A 21924-nucleotide genomic window follows, 5' to 3' on the forward strand; every position below is an offset into this window, starting at 1 on the left:
TAAAAACATTATTAAAGAAGTCTTTAATGTCTAAGTATCAAGGTCATTTAAACAAAAAAAGGCACAAGAATATCAGATTATTTTAAGGAACAGTATAAAGGAATATTTAATCACGCTCATGTCACCACTGCAGAAACTGAGGGCCAGGATTTAGCTCAGTGGCACCACAACTGCCTCACAAGCACAAGGTCCTGAGTTCGATCCCCGGTACCATAAAAATAAAAAAGAAATTGAGAAATCAAAATATCAGGTGTAGCATTATTATGAATTCAATGAAGGTAAACATCATCCGTAAATCATATAAACTGAATTTGAAGTGGAGTAACATAATAATCACTGTAAACATTTTGAAACTCAAGAAATTAAAGAATTTCAACTGGGCGTGGTGGCGCACACCTGTCATCACAGCACTCAGGAGCCTGAGGCAGGAGGATCACACAAGCTCCAGGCCAGCCTGGGCTACACAGTGAGTTCAAGGCCAGCCTGAACTATATAGCGAGACCTTGTCTCAAAAAAGAATAATAATTTCAATGTCTAAAATATCTAAAATCATGTTTTGATAAGTGATTTAATAGTGACATGAAAAGTTGAGAAGGTAAGACTGCAGAATTCTCTGAAAGAAAATCCAATTTTTTTATGTTTTTTTTTTGGTTGGGATCGAACTCAGGACCTTGTGCTTGCACAACAGGCAGCAGCACCACTGAGATAAATCCCCGGCCCTCATGTATTTTTTATTGACAAAAATTGTACATATTCACATTATTTTTTTTCATATTCACAGTATTCAACATGATGTTTTGATATACAAATACAATGTGGAATAATTAAATCAAGCTAACATTCGTTACCTCACATATTTTTTCAGTGAAAATATTTAAAATTACCTCCTTACCATTTCCAAGAATGCAATATGTTAACTATAGACATCAAGTTCTACAATAGAGCTCTTGAACTTATTCCTCCTTAACTGAATTTTTGCATCTTTTGACCAACATCTCCCCAGCCTCCACCCTGACCCCATCTTTTGGTGAACACATTCCATTCTCTACTTCCCTGAGTTCACTGCCTCCCTTGGCTTATTTCACTTAGCATTAATTCCCTCCATGTTTATACACATTGTCAAAAATGACAGGATTTCCTTCATTAAATGGTTTTCTATTGTACATAATATTTTACCTATTTACCATTGATGGACACTTAGGTTGATTCCCTATGCTGTCTGTTGTAAATAATATGGAAATGAACATGGGAATGCAGGTATTTCTTCAATATACTGATTTTATTTTCTTTGTATATATATCCAGAAGTGTAATTACTAGATCATCCAGTATATGATTTTAAATAAAAACAAATATAAAACAGCAAAGTGTGAATGAAACAATTTCATTAAAATACATGTGTCTTGGGCCGGGGATTTAACTCAGTGGTTCCACTGCCTGCCTCACAAGTGCAAGGTCCCGAGTTCGATCCCCGGTACCAAAAAATTAAAACAAAATACATGTGTCTCCTAATTAGAAAGTAATCAGGTTGGCCCAATGATTCTGAGGACTGAGTAGTATATGATGAGGAAATAAAAATTATTTTCTTATACAGTTTGCTTTTCTCAATAATATTTCCAGTATCACCTTATGGAAATATATCCACACAGTCTAACACAGAAAATATTCCAGCATTAAGAATATTAATATATGGTGATACAAATCAGAAAGTAGTAGTTCCTGCCTCTAGAACTGAGGAACTGACTAGAAAGGGATAGGAGAAAACTTATTATCAGTGATGGTTACATGGGCGGGTAAAATTAGGGGGGAAAAAAAATCACCAAACTGACCATTTAAGAGTTATATATTTTTATTACATGTAAATTATACCTCAGTCTTTAAAACAAAACAAAAAACAATGGCAGAATAGACTGGAAGGCACATATGACATTCTATATAATGGTAACTTAAAAGAGTTTCAACCCAAATACACTATCATATTAACTCAAAGTACACTTGACCCTACTGACAAAATCCCCTTTGCTTCACCTTATTTCCTCTCTTACCCCCTCCTTTCCCCTTAAGGACTAGCATAAAACACTGGCATCCCATGAGAAATAATGACCATCCCCATACTGAGTTCTAGCTCCTCCTTCTTACCTAATTAGTACACTAGATTTTCAGTGGCTATATAAAAGACAATCTAGCTGAAGTCAGAAAAAAATCTCATTCTCACATAACTGGAGAGCACTTCCCTATGACTTTTATACAGTACACTCCTGACACATGGAAGATATTAAATAGAAGCTGCCAGATGGGTATGGTGGTGCACACCTTTAATCCAAGCTACTTGGGAGGATGACACAGAAATCTGAGTTCAAAGCCAACCTGGGCAACATATCAAGACTCTATCTCAAAAAAAAAACTATAAAACTAAAGCCAAATAATGTTTTAGCTTTTAAAATGCACCATTAAAGTGGAAAAAGAAAAATACTCCAATATCAAGAATAAGAATATCAAGAAAAGAAAGTACTCCAATATCAAGACAATTCTGCAATATCAAGACAATTCTGCAATATCAAGAATAATGGCAGGGGGTTTAGCTCAGTGGTTCCGGCATCTGCCTTGAAAGCACAAGGTCCTGAGTTCGATCCCCAGTACCAAAAAAAAAGAATAAGAATGAGTCCTTCTACTCAATATTGCCCTGGAAACGTTAGCCACTACAAGAAGACAAAATCTTTATAGGCCAGGGCTGGGGATTTAGCTCAGTGGTTTTGCCTCCTGCTGTGCAAACGCAAGGACCCGAGTTCGATACCCAGTACCAAAAAAAAAAATCTTTATAAGCCAAAAGATCAAAAATACAGAAACAAAGCCGTAACTATCAGCAGACGGTATGACTGTTTTCATAGAGATTCTAAACACTAATGGCTAAATTTAATAAAACATTTAACAGGGTCAAGGGATGCAAGGTTCATGGGCAAAAAACCAATTGTAAGGGCTGGGGATTTAGCTCAGTGGTTATGTCACCTGTCTCACAAGCAAAAGGACCCGAGTTCAATCTCTGGTACCAAAAAACAAAAACAAAAAACCAATTGTATTCTTATAGACCAGCAAGAAATAATCAGAAAATTAAATTTTTAATACTATTCACAATTAACTCCAAAAAAATTACAGATGGATACTTAGAAAAATATCTAACTAAAGGCACCCAAGTCTTCTACTCAAAGAATTAAAAACTTTGTTGAAGGAAATTAACAAAGACCTAAATAGGGCTGGCGATTTAGCTCAGTGGTTCTGGTGCCTGCCTCACAAAGCACAAGTCCGGAGTTCAATCCCCAGTACCAAAAAAACCAAAAGATCTAAATAAAGCATCTACTTAATGGATTAGAACATTAAATTCTGTTAAGATAGTAATTCTCCCCAAAATCATAGTCACTATGATACCAACAAAATCCCAAGACATGTTGGGCACACTGGCTCATCCCCATAACCTCAGCACTTGGGAGGCTGCTTCTAGGAGTACGTTTAACTTTTAAAGAGGCTTCCAAATTGTTTTCCCAAGTGCTGTTTCATATCCCTTCCAACAGGATATACTTCCAATTGCTCTACATCCTTTTCCAACACTTGGTATTGTCAGTTTCTTTAAAAATTTTAGCCCATCTAATGAGTATGTTGTTTCAGGGTATATTTTAATTGGTATATATTTCTGATACATAATAATTGTTCATTTGGGGAAACAGGTACACATACATAAGGTATTTTGGTCACTTTCAATGCCCTTTCCTCTCCCTCTCAATCCTACCTTTTCCCCCATCTTTTTTGGGGGGGGTACCGGGGATCAAACTCAGGACCTTGTGCTTGTGAGGCAGGTGGCAAAACCACTGAGCTAAATCCCTGGCCCTCCCCTTCCCCATGTGTATATGTATTTTTAAACACGTTTATTGAGATGTAGTTCACATTCCACACAGTTCCAAATAAAGTGCACAATTCATTTTTAATATACTGTTAGGTGCACCTGTCACCACAGCCAATTTTAAAACATGTTCAACAACTGAAGCAGAAATTCCATATTTTTAGCTATCACCACCCAATCTCCCCACTCTAACCCCACACTCTCACCCTAAGCAACCACTAGTCTTTCTATCTCTATGGATGTCTCTGCTCTGGACATTTCATATGGTCGAAATCACACAGTATTTGATCTTTGTGACTGGCCTCTTTCACTCACCGTAATGTATTCAAAGCTCATACATGTTTTAGCATTTTATTCCTTTTATGGCTGAATACCATTCCATTGTATGTATATACTACATTGTGTTTATCCATTCAGACATATTGTTCACGTCAGAAAATTAAAATTCTTGACATTGTCCACATCTTCAGTCCCACAGCCAGTGAACCACAGTCCAAACAATTCAAGCCTCTACAACAGTGACGGCAAACCTTTTTCAGAGCTTTCAATGATAAAGTCCAGTCTGCTGCAGCACGTGTGCCACAGGTTCACCACAGCTGCTCTGTAAGGTTACCAGAGTGATGCACTATTTTATCTTTTCCATTGCTTCCACTTACTTCGAACTATGTATTAAGGATTTCTGAACTATTGCAAGATCTTCCCAACAAGTCTGAGCTCTTCCCTTGCCCCCTCTATTCTTTAAAAAAGCATTTCCCACATTTACTAGTTATCGATTTTTAAATGTAAATCTGATCACATATTCCTTTTTCTTAAAATCCATTCATCTTTATGGTTGTGAAGGAAGCGTGCTACTTCTCACCCAGGAGCCTTTACCTGTCTCCCCTCAACATGCTGACCCAAATTAAGTTCTACTCACTCTACTAACAGACTAAATTTCTCTGGTTGCCCAAACTTGAACAAGTTATTATATGAACAATAAACATGTAACAAAGTACTGTCAGCCTTTCCCACCGAACTATCAAGCCCTGAAAGGAGGAATCTGTTTTGTTCCCAAACAAGTATTCTTTAAAACTACTATTTTCACTCTAGGTGCATTTTTATTTATTTTCTTGAAAAATAATTAAGATAGTTATTTTGAGATTGGGGGTGTGGCTCAGAGCTTCCCTAGGCTAGCAGGTGCAAGACCCTGGGTTCGATCCCCAGCACTTTAAAAAAAAGTTCTCTTAAAATTAATTTTCAATGATAAAGTAGCTTTAGGAAATAACTCTTCCATTATTGTCTGTCCATTTTTATTTTCATTTTACAATTTGATCAATTATTTTCCAAGTAAACTGTAAAACAAAGATGTGATTCATCAGTTACTTTATATATGATAGCTTTTACCAACCCAAGGTTTTTCTGTTGTTGTTTAGGTTTTTAGAGTTTTGTTTTTTGAGACAGAGTCTCCCTAAATACTGCAGGCTGGCCTCAAACTCAAGGCAATCCTCCTGCCTCATTCTCCTGAATGCTGGAGTTACAAGTGTGTGACATTGAGCCTGACAGCGTAACCCAGTTTTATCAAGATTGTATTGATCCATCATTTAGTCAAGAAAACTGACCAGTTTTTAGTTAAATTAGTTGTCATGTGTTGTTTTGCTGTTTTACCAAGCTTTATTTTCCCAGAGAAAGTTTTAAGTTTTTTAGCTTTAATAAAAAACACGGGAGCTGACTACAGTGGTGCATACCTGTAATCTCAGTACTCAGGGAGGCGAGGCTTAAACTTGTGATCTTCCTGCTTCAGCTTCCAAGTGCTGATTACAGCACACCACCAAGTCCAGCTTCTTGAGCCTATTTTAGCTTTCTTTTTATATTTTTCTAACAGGTGTAGTCATTATGCACTAAATAAAACATTACAGTACTTTCCACATTTTAAAAACTTGCTCTGTTTTTCACTAGGTTATCCAAGAGAAAAAATAATTCCCCTTTAAATAATTCATGATTGCCCTAAGGCAGGAGTAAAAGGAATTTCTCATCAAAATGGCTGGGAAAAACATCCTATATCAAATACTCTGGTGTATTCTCAGGGTCTAAAAGATGATTGTTATATCCAAGACCTTCCCCATTCAGCCCCCAAAAAGCTGGAGAACAAATGATGATAATTAAGTTCTGATAACAGAAATTCCCTAAAATTAACTTTTTTTAAGGCTTTCAGACTTGTATAGATCCTTTCTTTTGCAGAGCCACAGAAGAACAAATTATGGAGCCAGACTGCCTGATTTTGAGTCTTGAGTCTGCCACTTATTAACTAGATGACCCTGAACAAAGTACTTAACCCTTTGTGCCAGTTTATGACTCTATAAAATGAAAGTAATACTAACGCCTACCTAACAGACTTATGAGCATTGGATTAGCAAACTGAAGATCACTAGGAACATGGGATCATGGAACATAACCTCCTATATCTAGCCTACTTGTATTACAGAAAATATTGACTGATTATGTTCCACACTAAACATCTGTAAATTTTACTCTAATAATTTTTATTTCTAAACTTGAATTTAATCAATCGCTCCCTCCACCCTATGAAAGTATTTCCCAGATCAATACCAAACCATGGCCTGCATAAGCAAGATACATGAAGGCCCCACAAGGCCTTTAGCAAGATTCACAAGAATGCTTAAAACCCTACTTTGAGGAACATAATGTCATTTAATACTACTAAAAATGGGCATTATCATCTTAATGAATGATTCCTAAGCATAGAATAACTTAATTATACATTCCATAAACCCAAGCCTTTAATATTCTTTTGTGCCTTAATATTTCCAAATATACAAGTTGTTTTTGATAGTTCAATGAAATTTAAAATGTCTCATATAATCAAATTCAATAAAGAACGTAAACATTCTTACAGATTGATTTTGAGGTTTAAAATTATCAAAACCTGCCAGAACTTTTAATATGCATTAACATATATCAACATAAATTTAAGACTGAAAATTTTTATTACACTAAAAAATATACAAACATCAACATACAATCCCTTCAAACTGATAATCATCCATAGTTCTTTGTACCAAATTTTTAAAAATTGAATGTCAACTAAGTATATAAAGAGAACCCCTATTTCTTTGCATTAAAAATCATTTTCAGGGCCGGGGATTTAGCTCAGTGGTTCCAGCGCCTGCCTCGCAAGCACAAGGTCCTGAGTTCAATCTCCAGTACCCCCCCCAAAAAAATCATTTTCGGAATGAGTATACATGTCAAATTCATACTTCTGATGGAAGTATAAAATGATCCAATTATTTTGGATAAAGGTCCAGCAATTTCTTAAAGATTAAATGCATATGTTCCCTAATCTAGCCTTGTGTCCACAATAAACTTGTACAAGAGTATCCATAAAACTTTATACAGGGCCGGGGATTTAGCTCAGTGGTTCCACCACCTGCCTCGCAAACACAAGGTCCCAAAGTTTGATCCCTGGTACCAACAAAAAAAAAACTTTATTCAAAACTGACAAAAATCTAGAAGTTGCCCAGAAGTCGATCAAAAATAAATTGATAAACTAGTAAATTCACACAAATGAATACAACTCAGCAATAAAAAGTAATGAACCACTGAAGAGGAGATAAAAACTTATGAATATTAAAACCAATGAGATGAGGGGAAAGTATGTATAGCATATGATTCCAATTACATGAAGTTCCCAAACACTTATCTAGGATCTTTAAACAATTAGAACAATGGTTGCCTGAGGTCCCAGCGGGCTGATTAGGAATGTCCCATCTTCCCACCCCTCTGAGAAATGAACCTAGGACCTCACATATGCTAGGATGTTGCTCTACCACTGGGCTACATCTCTAGCCCCATTTAAATTTTTTTTTTTTTTTTTTTGGAAACAGGGTCTTGCTACCTAATTCAGGCTGGCCTCAAACTCATAGTTGAACTGGAGATTCTCCAGCCTCTGCCTCCCAAATGCTACAATTACAGGCGTGAGCCACCACATCTGCCCCCATTCTAAATCTTGACACAAGTTTGAGCAACAAACAATGGTACATTTAAGATTTCATTTTACTGTATACAAATTTTAGCTAAAAATATACATAAACACAAATACTGAACAATAGTTAATAATACATACGCTGAAGTATTAAGAGGTAAACTAGTCTAATTCTCAAACATGTTTTATTATTTTTATATTTCTTGCTTTTTTTTTTGAGACAAAGTCTTGCTATGTAGTTCAGGCTAGCCTTGAACTCACTACATAGCCTAGACTGGCCTCAAACTCATGGCACTCACAGTAATCCTTTTGCCTTAGCCTCCCAAGTACCAGGATTTGTTTGTTTGTTTGGTACCGGGAATCAAACTTGGGACCTTGAGCTTTCGAGGCAGGCGGCAGAACCACTGAGCTAAATCCCTGGCCCTCTCCACATGCCAGGATATCAGATATGTGTTACCACGCCCGGCCTGTAACATTCTTTAAAATGACCTTTCTTCTTTAAAAATAATGAGTTGGATACATAGATGGATGAAAGTAATTAAATAAACATAACAAACATTAATTGCAAAATCTAGGTGTTAGGTACATGAATATTTACTATGAAATGCTTTGAACTTTTTCTATATGCTTCTTAAAATGTTGAGAGTGACAATCTTTGTAACAGAGGTGAATTTACACATAATTATAAAACACAAAAGACTGAATAAAGTAAAATTTGAATGATATATCTACTTTAGCTTAAATTGCTTGGGCTGACTTGAATGGCATTTTTATTTGCATTTACTTAGTGTACCACAATTTACAAAGCAATTAAAATTTAAAATAAATAATACAATTTCAAGTTATAGCCACTAGTTTTAATCAATTTAAAAGATACATAAAAACACATTAAATAATACTTCAAACTGTATAAAAAACAGGATTCTGTTAATGTTTAATTAGGTTGTATTTTACAAATTTACTCTTGTATTTTTAAGTATGCAACCATATGTCAATTATCTTTAAATATATACAAATTTACCACTGAGTATTTGGTTTTGAGAATTCATGGATCTTAACATTTGAAAAAAGTGTATTATGACAGATACGGTACATTTGGTATTTATTATAATACAGTCACCTAAATAAATTCCATCTTACCTCATCAAAAAAATTTACCTCTGTTGTACCAAATTCATTGACTTATGACAACAAAAAAGGGTACAGTACAATGTATTATCTGGTACTTAAAAGAACATGTATTAACAAATCATTTAACTACCATCAACAATATGTATTAAATACAATTTATTCCACTCTAAGATATTTAAACATATCTATCTAAAATTTGACATTATTTTTTAAAAAAGGCACATGGAAAATAACTAATTTTAAAATTTTCACAGAAGATAGCAGAGCTTCAAAAATGAAATAACAGCAAGTTGGTCATTATACAAAATAAAAGGATTTAGGGCCAGGAATTTAGCTCAGTGGCACCGCGCCTGCCCCACAAACACAAGGTCCTAAGTTCGATCCCCAGTACAAAAAACGGGGGGGATTTAATTTGACTATTTCAAGAAAGCTGTCATTTTTTAGAAATGAAAAGGTTTAACTTTTTTCAGGATGCCATTATAAATCATACTTTTTGTTTAAAAAACTGTAAGTCACAATAATAATATTCGTTTAAGTTCATATCAATAAGAGAAAGAGGGTCGAGGATTTAGCTCAATGGCACCGCGCTTGCCTGGCAAGCGTAAGGTCCTGAATTCAGTCCTGGGTACCAAAAAAAAAAAGAGAGAGAGAAAGAAAGGTGGCAAAAATAATCTAACTACTATCTAAATTACTTATGCATTAAATGATATTTTAACCTTATTTTTCAAATTTAAAACACTTCTACAGCATCAGGTCTAACACTCTATTTTCCCAGCATTACATGTTGCACATAAGCTCCCAGACAGTTCACTAGGACACACAGGATGTCTGGAAGGCTCAATGTATATTCTACTGCTCTTACCTGAGTTTCCTACGCTACACTCCCCTTACTGAAACTTGTCCTCAGCAAAAACTGCAAGTAAAAGTTGGTAAGTACTCCCCAAACTCAGAAAGTCTCCATATTTAAAAAAAAGGACCAATGTAGCTCAGAATTTCCCCAACATGCTCTGCAAGACAGTTAACAACCTCTAAAAAAGGATTCTGTGGTTAAATCAGTATCCAAGATTTCCCAAAATTGTGGTATGGTTGCATAAGGGAGGTGGTAAGAGAATGGAGCAGAATTATATTCATTTAAACTTTTGCCAACTAAAATTAAACAAGATTGACTCAGAAAAATTGCTACAGTAAGCACTGCAACAAATGTAATTCTGGTGTCTAAAGACAAATAAGAGTAAGGTTTTTTATTTTATACAGCTAATACTCCTAATACTAAGGAGTAGGACATGTGAAACAACCAAAGATACAGCAAGCTTGAACAATGTTGGATAAAAATGATTATAACAAATTATGTTTATACTATTTATGAGCAGCAAAGGACTTTTCAAAGGCAACTTTGTATATACATAAATTTCCTACTTTTCACATTGATTTCAGAACCAAACCATCAAAAAAGATACATGTTTGAACACAGAACTATTTTCTAGAAACATCTCACAGAATTAATATGCCACAATACACACTCTGGAAAAACTAATTTCACTGTACAAAGTAAACACTCAAATTGAACATTATCAACTTTAAGTGGTAGGCATGCTAAAATTATAATATGAATTAAATTTTGTATAGTAATTTGCTTCCAGTAATTTTAAGTTTCTACTGTAAAGATGTAATTAATAGAATCATATAATAAAAATATTACGTCAAACTAGAAGATTCATTACACTCAAAGTCATAGCACAGATTAAAAACCAAAGATAAAATTGTCAAAGGAATATATTATATGTTCAAAACATTTTTATAATAAAAAACCTAATCTAATAGCAGGTATAAAATACTCTATTTAACCAATGAAATTAAGTAACTAAGTACACATAAGAATTCACTTTATTTTTTCTATTTCTATAGCCATAACGTAAATTTCTGATTTAATTTCCTTTCACTACAATACCTATTCCTAAATGCAATTGTAACACTCTTCGTAAGAATCCCAGCTTTAATCATATCTCCATAAACAAAAGCCATCAATGGCTATCTACCATACATTCAGTTGTCTGGCTCCTTAAAAGCAGAATTTAACGTAATCTGTAATCTGGCACCAACCAACATCCAAACTGATATCCCTCAGTTCACTTCTGACCACTTTACCTTTCAACAAAAATTTTTGAGATTCTAGCATGATTTAAGCACCATACTAAGTTCTGAAATTTCCTACTGCATTGTTCTCAAAGTTTAGCTAGCATCAGTTTCTCTGAAAGGGGCCAGGCCCCATCTCCAGAATTTCTGACTCAATTGGAATGAGTGTCATTTCTAACTAGTTCGCAAGCAATACTGCTGCTGCTGCTCCAGCTCTATGCTCGGGACCACTGCTCTACTCTGAAGGCCACAAACTGAAAGCTCAGTGGGGCATGAGGTCCACTCCCATGTCTATACAGTGTTTGAAAATTATTTTTTAACTACTGGCAAGCATTTTTAAATTAGAAATTTTCACATAAAATGTAGATACCTGGCTTATTCCTATGTGTAAAATTTCTGCATGAACTCAACAGAAGCAAAACCATTTAGTCTAGCAAGATGCCCTAGTCCAGGTTACCAAATTAGCTCTCTCTACACTCACTTGAAATCAACTGGTTAGCAGTATATTCACACTTGTATACTCTGATTCACTTTTTCCTATTCTCTTTGCCTTTTCTCAAGTCCTCACTGATCTCAAACATCCTTTTGCCCTGATACTGCTGAGACTCTACCTTCCCCATTCCAAAGCTTGGCTTAAAATCCTGCTTAAACAAGATCCCAGCAAAAACAGAAACCCTTAAGGAATACACATATTAAAGGTTAATCACAACTTTCGTATACGTGCTTTAAAAATTGAGGTTTTATTTCCACAAATACTAAACTAGCAGTATTTACCAAAAAGGACTACCACATTATATCATAAATTATAAACTAGTATGAACTTTTGCTTTTTAAAATTTTCATCTTTTTATTCTGATTTTTACTGTGAAAGAAACCCTTCCCAGGATAAGGCATTTAAAATAAAGATATGGGGCTGGGGATTTAGCTCAATGGTTCTGCCACCTGCCTCGCAAGCGCAAGGTCCTGAGTTCGATCCCCAGTACCATAAAAATAAAATAAAATAAAGATATAACCTTAAATCACACCATCAAAATATGTAATACCATTGGGCTGAAGGTGTGGCTCAGTGGTATAGCACTTGCCTAGTATATGCAGGGCCTAGTTTAACACTTAGCACCAAATATAAATGAATACATACACATAAGATATGTATATATATTACATGTACTACATACATTATACATATACATATAAGTACATATATAATGTGTACACAAGTATATATCTAAGTACATATAAGTACATATGTGTATATAAGTGCATGTATTAAATATATATATGCTGTAGTAGCTTTAATAAAATATCTGTTCTAATTTTGCAGGATAATAAAGAAAAAGAGAGTCGGGTGTGGCGGCGCATGTCTGTAATCGCAGCACTTGAAGGCTGAGGCAGAAGGATCACCTTGAGTTGAAGGCCTGCATGGGCTACAATATTGAGTTCAAGTCCAGCCCAAACTACACAGTGATACCCTGTTTCAAAAATAAAAAATAAAAAAGGGAGGAGAGATGGGGTAATGATACAATTCCCTTGATTTCATAACCTAACAATCTTTAAAAGCAATTTTAATGAAATAAATTCTTCTAATTTTTCAACCTGAAGAATATTTTAGTGGATTAATCCTTCTACATATAACAAACAGGGAGAAAAATTACCAAAAACAATAGTATTTAGCCCTTGCTCTGCCGTACTTTTGTTACCTGAAGTTCTCCCTGGACCTCAGTTCCCTTACTTCTAAACTGAAGAGGTGAGAAAAACTCTTTTCCAAACATCTTCTATCTTGAAAATCTAGGACTCAGGGCCAGGATTTAACTCAGTGGTTCCACCACCTGCCTCACAAGTGCAAGGTCCCTAGTTTGATCCTCAGTACAAAAAAAAATATATATATATATAGGACTCAGTCCTTCAAAAAATGAAAACATTAAAAAAGTTCATAGAGGGCCAGGGATGTAGTTCAGCGGCACAGTGCCTACCTGGCAATTGTGAGGCCCTGAGTTTGATTTTCAGTACCAAAAAAAAAAGGTTTAGATATAAGCTTCTTGTTATTAAATTAATATAGCTTCTAAATTGGACTGACTTAAAGCCCTTTAATTATAAACTGGTCATGGTGGGGCATGCCTGTAATCCCAGCACTCATGAAGCTGAAACAAAAGAAACAAAAGTTTGAGGCCAGCATCATAAAATACATAGCAAGTTCAAGGCCAACCTACACAGCAAGATGTTGTCTCAAAACAAAAAAACAAAACAAAACCTAAACCAAAAAAATTTTAATTTTACCTTTCAAAGTTCTAAAAATGCTGAAGACTTCAGAACTCTGAAAGAAAATGTATATTGGAAGCTGGGCATGGTGGCACATACCCATAATGCCAGCATTTGGAAGGCTGAAGCAAGAGGATCGCTGAGTCCAAGGCCAGCCTGAGCTACATAGTAAGTTCAAAGCCAGCCTGAACTACATAGTGAGACCCTGTCTCAAAAAAAAAAAAAGTACATGTGTGTACAAATTTATGTATATTTTAATGAGGAAAATAAAAAAATCTCTGTAAGGCTAACAACTAAATATTTTAGGAAAAAAACAGGGAAGACAATGAAAAATATTACCACAGAGAGCAATCATTAAGTTTGAATATCTAAAAAGAATATTAAATTTAAAAGACATGTCAAAAATTAAAAAGAAATTATGTCAAAAACTTGTTCACAACAGGTATCTGCATTATTCAAGAACATGCATTCTGCTTCAGGATATTCCCCAATTAAAGTAAATTTGGCCAAAATTAAAATTTTCTAATTGTAAGATTGCGAAAAATATCTTAGAGACAATTATATTCAGGTAGATCATGTCGTAGGCGAATTGCTTTCAGCTTCTCCACTTCAATTTTTGCTCTTAGTAGCTCTTCCTCTAGCTGCTGCCTTCTTTTCAATCCATCCCTCTTTTCCTGAACATATAATCCAAAATTTTTTTGATTTTCTAAAATTATCTGATGCTCCTCTTTCAACATTTGCAGGATCTGAGGATCATACCCTGATAGTGACCTAATGTGTTCTCCACTCTCATGCTGAAAAAAATCATCTCTCCTTGGAATAGAAGATGGAGACGATGTCATTCTCATATCAACGGACGACAGTGATGGTGATAAAGATCTTTCCATAACATGTATTAATTCATGTTCTTCTCTTTGCTCTAAAGTATTACTATGTTGAGGATTTAAAACCAGTGGAGGAGGTTTAATATCTTCTTCTTGCTTTACCTCCACTGTAATAGCAACAGGATGGTGATCCAACATTACCTGTAGTGAACTGGTACCAGCTTGTGCAGCCTCATCCAAGTTTGCACTATAGCACATAAAAAAGCATTATAAAATGTAAATCAGAGTGTATCTATAGCATAATTTCATATTTAATATACATTAAATTATAAAGGTATAACAAAAATTATGAAACAAAAGTTGAATCCTGACAGTAACAAATTAAAGTGACTAAGATTAAAATGTGAAAAATAAATATATATTGGTCTACTCCATCCTTAACCTTTCTTTGGTTTTGTTTTGTGGTGCTGTGGATTGAGCCCACAGCCTGCGGCATGCTAGGCAAGTGCTCTACCACTGAGATACATCCTTAGCCTTCCATCCTTAACTTTATAATTAGGATTTTAAAAGGACAGGAAATTACAAATATTTTAGAAGGGTAATGAGGTAAATAAGAAAATCCATTTTTAAGCTCTCAAAGATCAATTATCCCTACAGCCTTTTTTGGTTCTTAAATGGTGTAAAGGGTCATTTCGTGTATTCTGGGCCTTGCTCTCCCTACACCTTACAGCTAGACCTGCTGTTCTCCCAGAGTGATCTAAAAAGTCAAGACCCATAACTTCTAAGAAAACAGTGGAAAACCATCTACAGAAGGTACCATTTTCTGCCTTTTCATAACTATCTGGAGATTAGCCTAATTGTCCTATTTCAGATAGAATGTCATTTTTCCTTTACCTATCCTGAGTAGTATTATGAGTTAAAGTTCACAGAAGCAAGGGTTTTATCCATCAGTATATACCCAGCACCTAGCGTAATACAGCACTGTACTTTAAAACATAGCAGGTGCTCACTATATGCCAAATACATAAATGAACAAATGATTTTTTAAGTAAACTGTTTCTAAATGCCTTCTATAGATATACTGAAAGTTTATTAAATTTACAAAAACTCTCATAACATATGCATTCCTAATAAAGCCAACTAAAGTTTTGGCATAACTTAAACTTTAGCATATTTTTTTAATTTTATAAACACAATGCACTTTAAAATTCTGTTTTTTTGGTTTTTTGGTACTAGAGATTGAACTCGGGTCCTTACGCTTGCGACACAGGCAGCAGAACCACTGAGCTAAATTCCCGGCCCAAAATTCTGTTTTTTTAAAAAGAGTTTCATGTGTAAATGAATTGTTAATAATATATAATCCTTGTTCTTTAAGTTTTCTCAATTTATACTTCTGCCTAACTTAAAGTTACAAGAGGAAAAGAGATTATTGAGATATTAATAGAATCATGTCAACATTACTTAGAGAACACTTTATAAGTGATAAGTAACATCATTAACAATACATTCTACTTGGAAGATTAAAATGCTGGAGCAAGTTCAAGTACAACATAAGGGAAAAAATCAGAATTCCCCATATGTCACTACTGGCACAAAATTGCCAAAAATAACAGATATTTGCCTAAGAGAGAAATGAAGGAACTCAACAAGATACATAGAGAGCATATAGTAATCTCTTTGAAAATTAAATCCTTTTGTTTTTGTTCTTGTCTTTTTTTTGTCATTTTATATGTCCCAAAAGCAAAACAATGGTCTATAGGGCTGGGGATTTAGCTCAGTGGTGCCACCGCCTGCCTTGCAAACACAAGGTCCTGAGTTCGATTCCCCGGTACCAATAAAAACAAACAAACAAACAGTGGTCTATAAATGTAATTCAAATTAGCAAGATTTGCTTCTATTAACATCTTTATTAAAACCTAGAATGGGAAAAGGTTAAAGATACAGATGAAAATTTTTTAAATCTACATAATTACTATTCCAAATTAGTTATAGAGCATAAACATAAGTATTATATCCCCTTGTAAATTAAAAATATGCTTATATCTGGAATATTCCATTCCATTTTAGCTAAAACATTACAAATCTCAGTGGTTCCGCCACCTGCCTCGCAAGCACAAGGACCAGAGTTTGATCCCCGGTACCAAAAAAAAAAAAAAAAAACATTACAAGTAAGCCATACCAAAATTTTTTTAAAAGCCCTAGAGAAGTTCATAAAAATGATAAAGGACTTGCAAAATTTATGAATCTAAACAAGAGAATCAAAAAAGTTACAAAAACAAAGACTAATCTGATATTAGAGGTTAAAATAAAGACATGATCAATGTGATTTATAGAACTAGATTTACAAAAGTTATGTATTTTTCAATAAATTAAGTAATACAAGCAGTAATATTTCTTTATAAAAAATGGATTGCTGAGATTAACTGTCATATTAGAAACATAACTGAGATTACAGAATTATAAACTTTTGAGATAATTATTAAGAGTCAAGACATCAATTGAATAAGTATAAGCACAAGAAAGATATAAACATATTTAATGACTAAGTTACTATGGAGAAAACACCAATGAGACACTGATATAGGTAAGAATTTAAATGGTATATTTCTTGTATTTTTCTCTTCAAAATCTAAAAAACTCACATTATTTAAATAATAGGTAAAGAAATGTATAAATCAATTAATCTGTTATCAGAGAAATGTTAGTGTCCTAAAGAATTGTGTGTACATTTATAATATAGATATAAACAGACACAAAATGTAAACAGATACTTGCATATTTATTTCTCTTCTATACTCATTGTATTTTTAAAATATGCAACTACCTAAAACTAAAGTTTCTATGTGTGGTAAAATTTTCAAATTATAAAAAACTAAATTTAATAACCAAAAGATATAGTTTTATATCTATAATGCAAAAGCCATAATTCTCCATAGTTTTGGGGGGAGATACAGGGTGGAAATTTTGAATAAACAGCACAACACAAAACAATTTTACTGTGTAGTTTATTGGACATCCAGTATATTACAATCTCATCATTTGTCCTCACAGTGAACATTTTAACCAGTGACCTCAAGTATTAATCCACTAGGCATCCATGTCCTGGATCCCACTGGCAATATTTTTTTTTTACTGCACTATCTGTTGAAATAAGCAGTGTATGCTAAAAAGCTTGGCTCAAAAATATATTCCTGGTAAGTTACAAAATAACAGCTACACTTCGCTAAAAAGTTTTTTTTCCTATTTCTTGCCTAAATTCAAAGAAATTTCACAGGTAATCAATAATTTTGCTTACATAATGCCTCTCCTACCAGTAAGAACACACACTGTGTAAAAGCTTTGTTTGAAAAGCCCCTCAACCAACACGGAGTTTACAGTTTGTTTACATTACCCTAAATGGTTCAGAAGAATGTAGCTGCCATTTTTTATCTTCTGCCAAAGGTTGAAATTTGAATTAGTAGCAAGATAATAGTTTTGAAGATTCCCAGGTAAGTACTAGTTATACAAAACAGAAATCTAACCTGAAAATTACTTCTACCCCTAAAAGAACTCGGTTGCTGTAATGGGTATGTTTAAATTCCTAGTTTGAGATCTTTGCAAAGCAGTATGAGAAAGCTTAACTTTCCTGTATGACTCAAGACTAAAGTGAAACTAGACCATTAAGGAATAAAAACAAAAACTTTTAATTTTATTAAGTAATCTTAATCTCCAATTAGACATTAACTCCCTAGAGTTGTGTTCATCTTATTTTAAGTATGTTCTAAAAATAATTTAACCTGTTTTCATATAATCATGTCATTAATAACTTTACTTCATTGTTGATTTTAGTTCTATTTGTTAGTTCAATGAATATTCTTTAAGTAGAGACAGACAATTCATACAAAAGCAAAGGTTCCATTTCTCTGCCACTGTTAACTTTATATAAATTTTATATAAAATTCAAACATCCAATCAACTGTAATCTTAAATGAGAAAAAAGTATCTCTCTGAAGCAAATTAAATAATTTTAAATCTTAAAAAGTTTATGAAGTCATGTCACAAATTTCATTCCATTTATTCATCCTTAACCTTTACTTTTAGAAATTATAGGAGGGAAGGGGGAGGGGAACACAGTTAAAAAGTGGCTTAAATCAAATGCAGCAGAAAAATTCCTTATAGCCTCACTGTTCTTTTTTTAAGAAAGCAAAACAAAGACACTATTCATTGCTCCCGTAGTGGGGATGCTTACTATGCATATCTCTATCACAGCTAAGCCAAAGCCCAATAGATAGGAGGCGCCATAATTTTCCACAACAAAATAAAATAAAGCTTACCTTTGTATGTGGTTCCTGTCTCTTACCAGGCAAAAACTGGAAATCTGGGGAATCATCTCCATAACTTTCTTGGTTGGCTCAGAAATATTGCTTTTAAAATCTGATTGGGCCTCTTTTTGCTGCAATAGCTCCTGTTTGGCATATTCTTTGAGCCTTTTGTAAAGGGTTCGTAGGCCCTGCGCTGTTCGAGGAGGGCGGTCTACTCCAATTGCATTATAGTTAACTGCTATGATATCCCAACATCTATTCTTTTCCACTATTACTGAATGTTTATTAGTGTGTTCTTCGAGAATTTTCACATATGGCTTCACAAGCTTTAGTAAATCAAGCTTTTCAGATAAGGTAAAATTGGAAGATCTAGCCTTTCCTACCATTGTTCTTCTCAAATTAAGTAGGCAGCATCTGAAAACACCACGCAGCCTTCAGCTCTGCTCAGCTCTTTTAACAAACAGAAAAAAGATCAGGCTTAACTAGGCTAGCCTCATTTAGGCCCACGCCTACAGGGGAGGGTTTATTAAAATTCCTCCAGCTTAAGCTGACGCAGGTTCAGGAAATCTGCTTAAACCAAACCTGACCTACATAAAGCTTCTCACTGAAGACAGGAAGGCACAAGCAAAACACACTTGTGTATAAAGAGAACTGCTCGAGATAGGATTTAATGCACAAAGGTCTAGAGATAAGCATGGAACACAGCTAAAAATTAGCTAATTTAGTGAGACTATCGAATTTCCACACATGTAAGCCTGACTGATAGACTGAAACTGCACTGCAGTTATCACTTCATAAAAACAAAGAAGGAACTGTTTTGTGCTATTCGTTTACAAATTCAATAGAAAACTAAAAGATACATGTGGTGAAAGCAAGGATTCCTAACAGATCTAATCCCTGTTTGAGAGCGGGGTGTTCTCCCTGACAAAATCTGCATAATGCTGGTCCTGCTGTCAATCAGGAATTGCATATCCTCTAGCTAGTTAGGTTACACCCAGCTCAGACTACACAGTAAAGCTAAGCTGCTTTCTCCTTCATTTCAGTCTACATCAGCCCCTGCATATTTTTAGTTATTTAAGAACACTAACTCTCAAAACCAGGTAAACACTAAGTTCTAAACCAATGAATTATTCTAGTTGCATATTGTGTGAATATACCAGCATGGTTGATCATGTGTTATAAAAGAGCAGGATTTTTTTTATTTAGCTATAACCACACAACCTAGATTATAAAGGAAACACCTAATCTAGCCATTTGCAAAGCTATCAGCTTCCTTCCTTAGACCGGGTCTGAAAACTTATGAAAAATTATATAAACAAAACAAACCTACTTTCTCATAACATGTTTCTCCAGTTAGGGATATTAATTAAAAGCATGGTTGGACATGGTTCAGTTCAGTCAAACAATTACCGAACACCTATAAAAATGCTCCCAAGCACCATCCAAGGCCCAAGAAAAAGGTAAAGGTCAATCCAGATACAACCCTTATACAGCTATAGAAATGCTATAAATTCTCAATTTCCTTGTTTTCATTCTTAAATCAAAAATTTCATTCAATTAAATTTATTGAGGTCCTTGCAAACACAAGGTCCCCAGTTCAATCCCCAGTACCAAAAAATAAATAAATAAATTTACTGAGGTCTCACTTTACCCCAGACAATATGCTAAAAGTTTTAAATACTTTATGTCCAAAAAAAAAGCAAAGTTGCTGTATGTTCTATAGAATAGTACTTGTTGCCTGGCATACCTTATTGGATGATCTGATTCTGTAATAGCCCTAGCCTTCTACTGCCTTTGAGGAGTTTTACATCTCAGGAAACTGTAGGAAATTACCCCACATTGAATATCCCTTATCCAAAATACCTGGCACTAGAAGCATCTCAGGTTTTGGATTTTCTTCAGATTTTAGAATATTTGCATATACATAATATGATAAGATATCTTGAGGAATGGACTAAAGTCTAAACACAAAATTCATTTGTTTCATACACAGTATATATATATTTATATTTTTTTATATATATTTATATATATAGCCTAAAAGTAATTTTAGGCTAGTTCTTTTATTCATTAAAATTTATTGGTACATTTTAGGTATACAATATGATGACATTCATCATTGGGGATTTGTACCTTTATGTGATATATACTGGTTCTTATTTTCCCCCCTTCCCCTACCCTGCCTTCAACCCCTCCACCCCTCCCTATTTACAAAGACTTTTGAGTTTTTTCTTTTTCTCATATTTATTCCTTTTGTACCTGTATTTCAACCACAACTGGTCACAAGAGATTAAAGTATGGAATTTTCTACTTGGGGGACATCGTGTCAGTGTAGAAGATACTTGGTTAGCCTATGAGGACGGCAGTTAGCTCTGGAAGGGCCTGTGTAAGAATGGAGTGACCAGCCAGACATAGACTGCACCCTCCCTTCAGGATCTTAGTAGAGAGTGGGCTGCATTCCATGATGCCTGGCAAAGAATGAATTTCCTCAGGCAATGAGGAATGTAGCCCACTCCCTACCAAGATCCTGAATTCTGAGCAAGTTATAATCCAAATTAACCAGTTCCTTCTCAGATCCCAGTTTACTGTAAACACTGTGTGAAAGAGCTAGAGCCTGAATCCCAGTTGGTCACTTTAAATCCAGTCACCTATGATAGGTGACCACTAAACAATGAAGCAATTCCTGTGCCCTACTTGCCTATAAGTAATTCCGAATTGAGAGGCCATGCGGCAACCCACTCAGGACCCTCCTGTCTCTCAGGGACTATTCCTGTTCCCCAGTTAACCTTTCCTACCCTTAACCTCCTTTGTACTTTATAATTCTTTTATTTCAGGGGACACAAATACATCTGACATCTGGCAGGTTGGGAGTTATATTTCTCCTTTATCATCAGCACTGTAAAAAGTTTCAATTTTAGGAGTATTTCAGATGGTGCATAACTTGTATTAATCCAAATGATTCTTGTCCATACAGGTACAAACTAAGAAAAATGAGCCACCCAAAGAACCAGACCAAGTATTCAAAGTCATTCTAGCTCTTCTAAGCTTTCAAAAACAGTAAAGGAGAATCAACAGCTAGATTAGGTGTAACCTTTAGAGAACACAAGGTTCTTTATCCAGATATTTTGTTATTTTGGGGGGAGAAATACAGGTACGTAATGTGTTAAGAAATGAAATATTAAGAAAATATGAAAAAATTCAGTCTAAGTATCAAAATGTGTATGAAAATGATTTACTGGAGGACTGAACCCACCTGTAATCCCAGCACTCTGGGAGTCAAAGGCAGGAGATCCAAAATTTGAGCCCAGCCCAGGCAACTTAGCCACTTAGCAAAACTGTCTCAAAATTTAAAAATTTTAAAAGGGCTAGGGATGTAGCGCAGTGGAAAGGCCCTGGGTTCAATCTCCAG

General features: G+C 34.6%; 2 protein-coding genes across 8 annotated transcripts in view; both read right to left on the reverse strand.

Moving 5' to 3' along the window:
* Window positions 1-21924, reverse strand: part of Rad54b (RAD54 homolog B) — a 94970-nt gene that overhangs the window by 38345 nt on the left and 34701 nt on the right. The window lies entirely within an intron of this gene.
* On the reverse strand, window positions 7352-20433 carry Fsbp (fibrinogen silencer binding protein). Its single transcript, XM_021262651.2, has 2 exons — window positions 18528-20433; window positions 7352-14461 (listed from the first exon to the last, which is right to left on the reverse strand). Exons 1-2 carry the CDS (start codon window positions 18899-18901, stop codon window positions 13939-13941), a joined length of 897 nt encoding a protein of 298 aa, XP_021118310.1. The 5' UTR covers window positions 18902-20433; the 3' UTR covers window positions 7352-13938.

This window comes from Heterocephalus glaber, unplaced genomic scaffold, assembly GCF_053883595.1.
Source record: "Heterocephalus glaber isolate CG9 unplaced genomic scaffold, H.glaber_assembly_v1.0 deba00001555, whole genome shotgun sequence".
In the NCBI taxonomy this organism is placed as follows: domain Eukaryota; kingdom Metazoa; phylum Chordata; class Mammalia; order Rodentia; family Bathyergidae; genus Heterocephalus; species Heterocephalus glaber.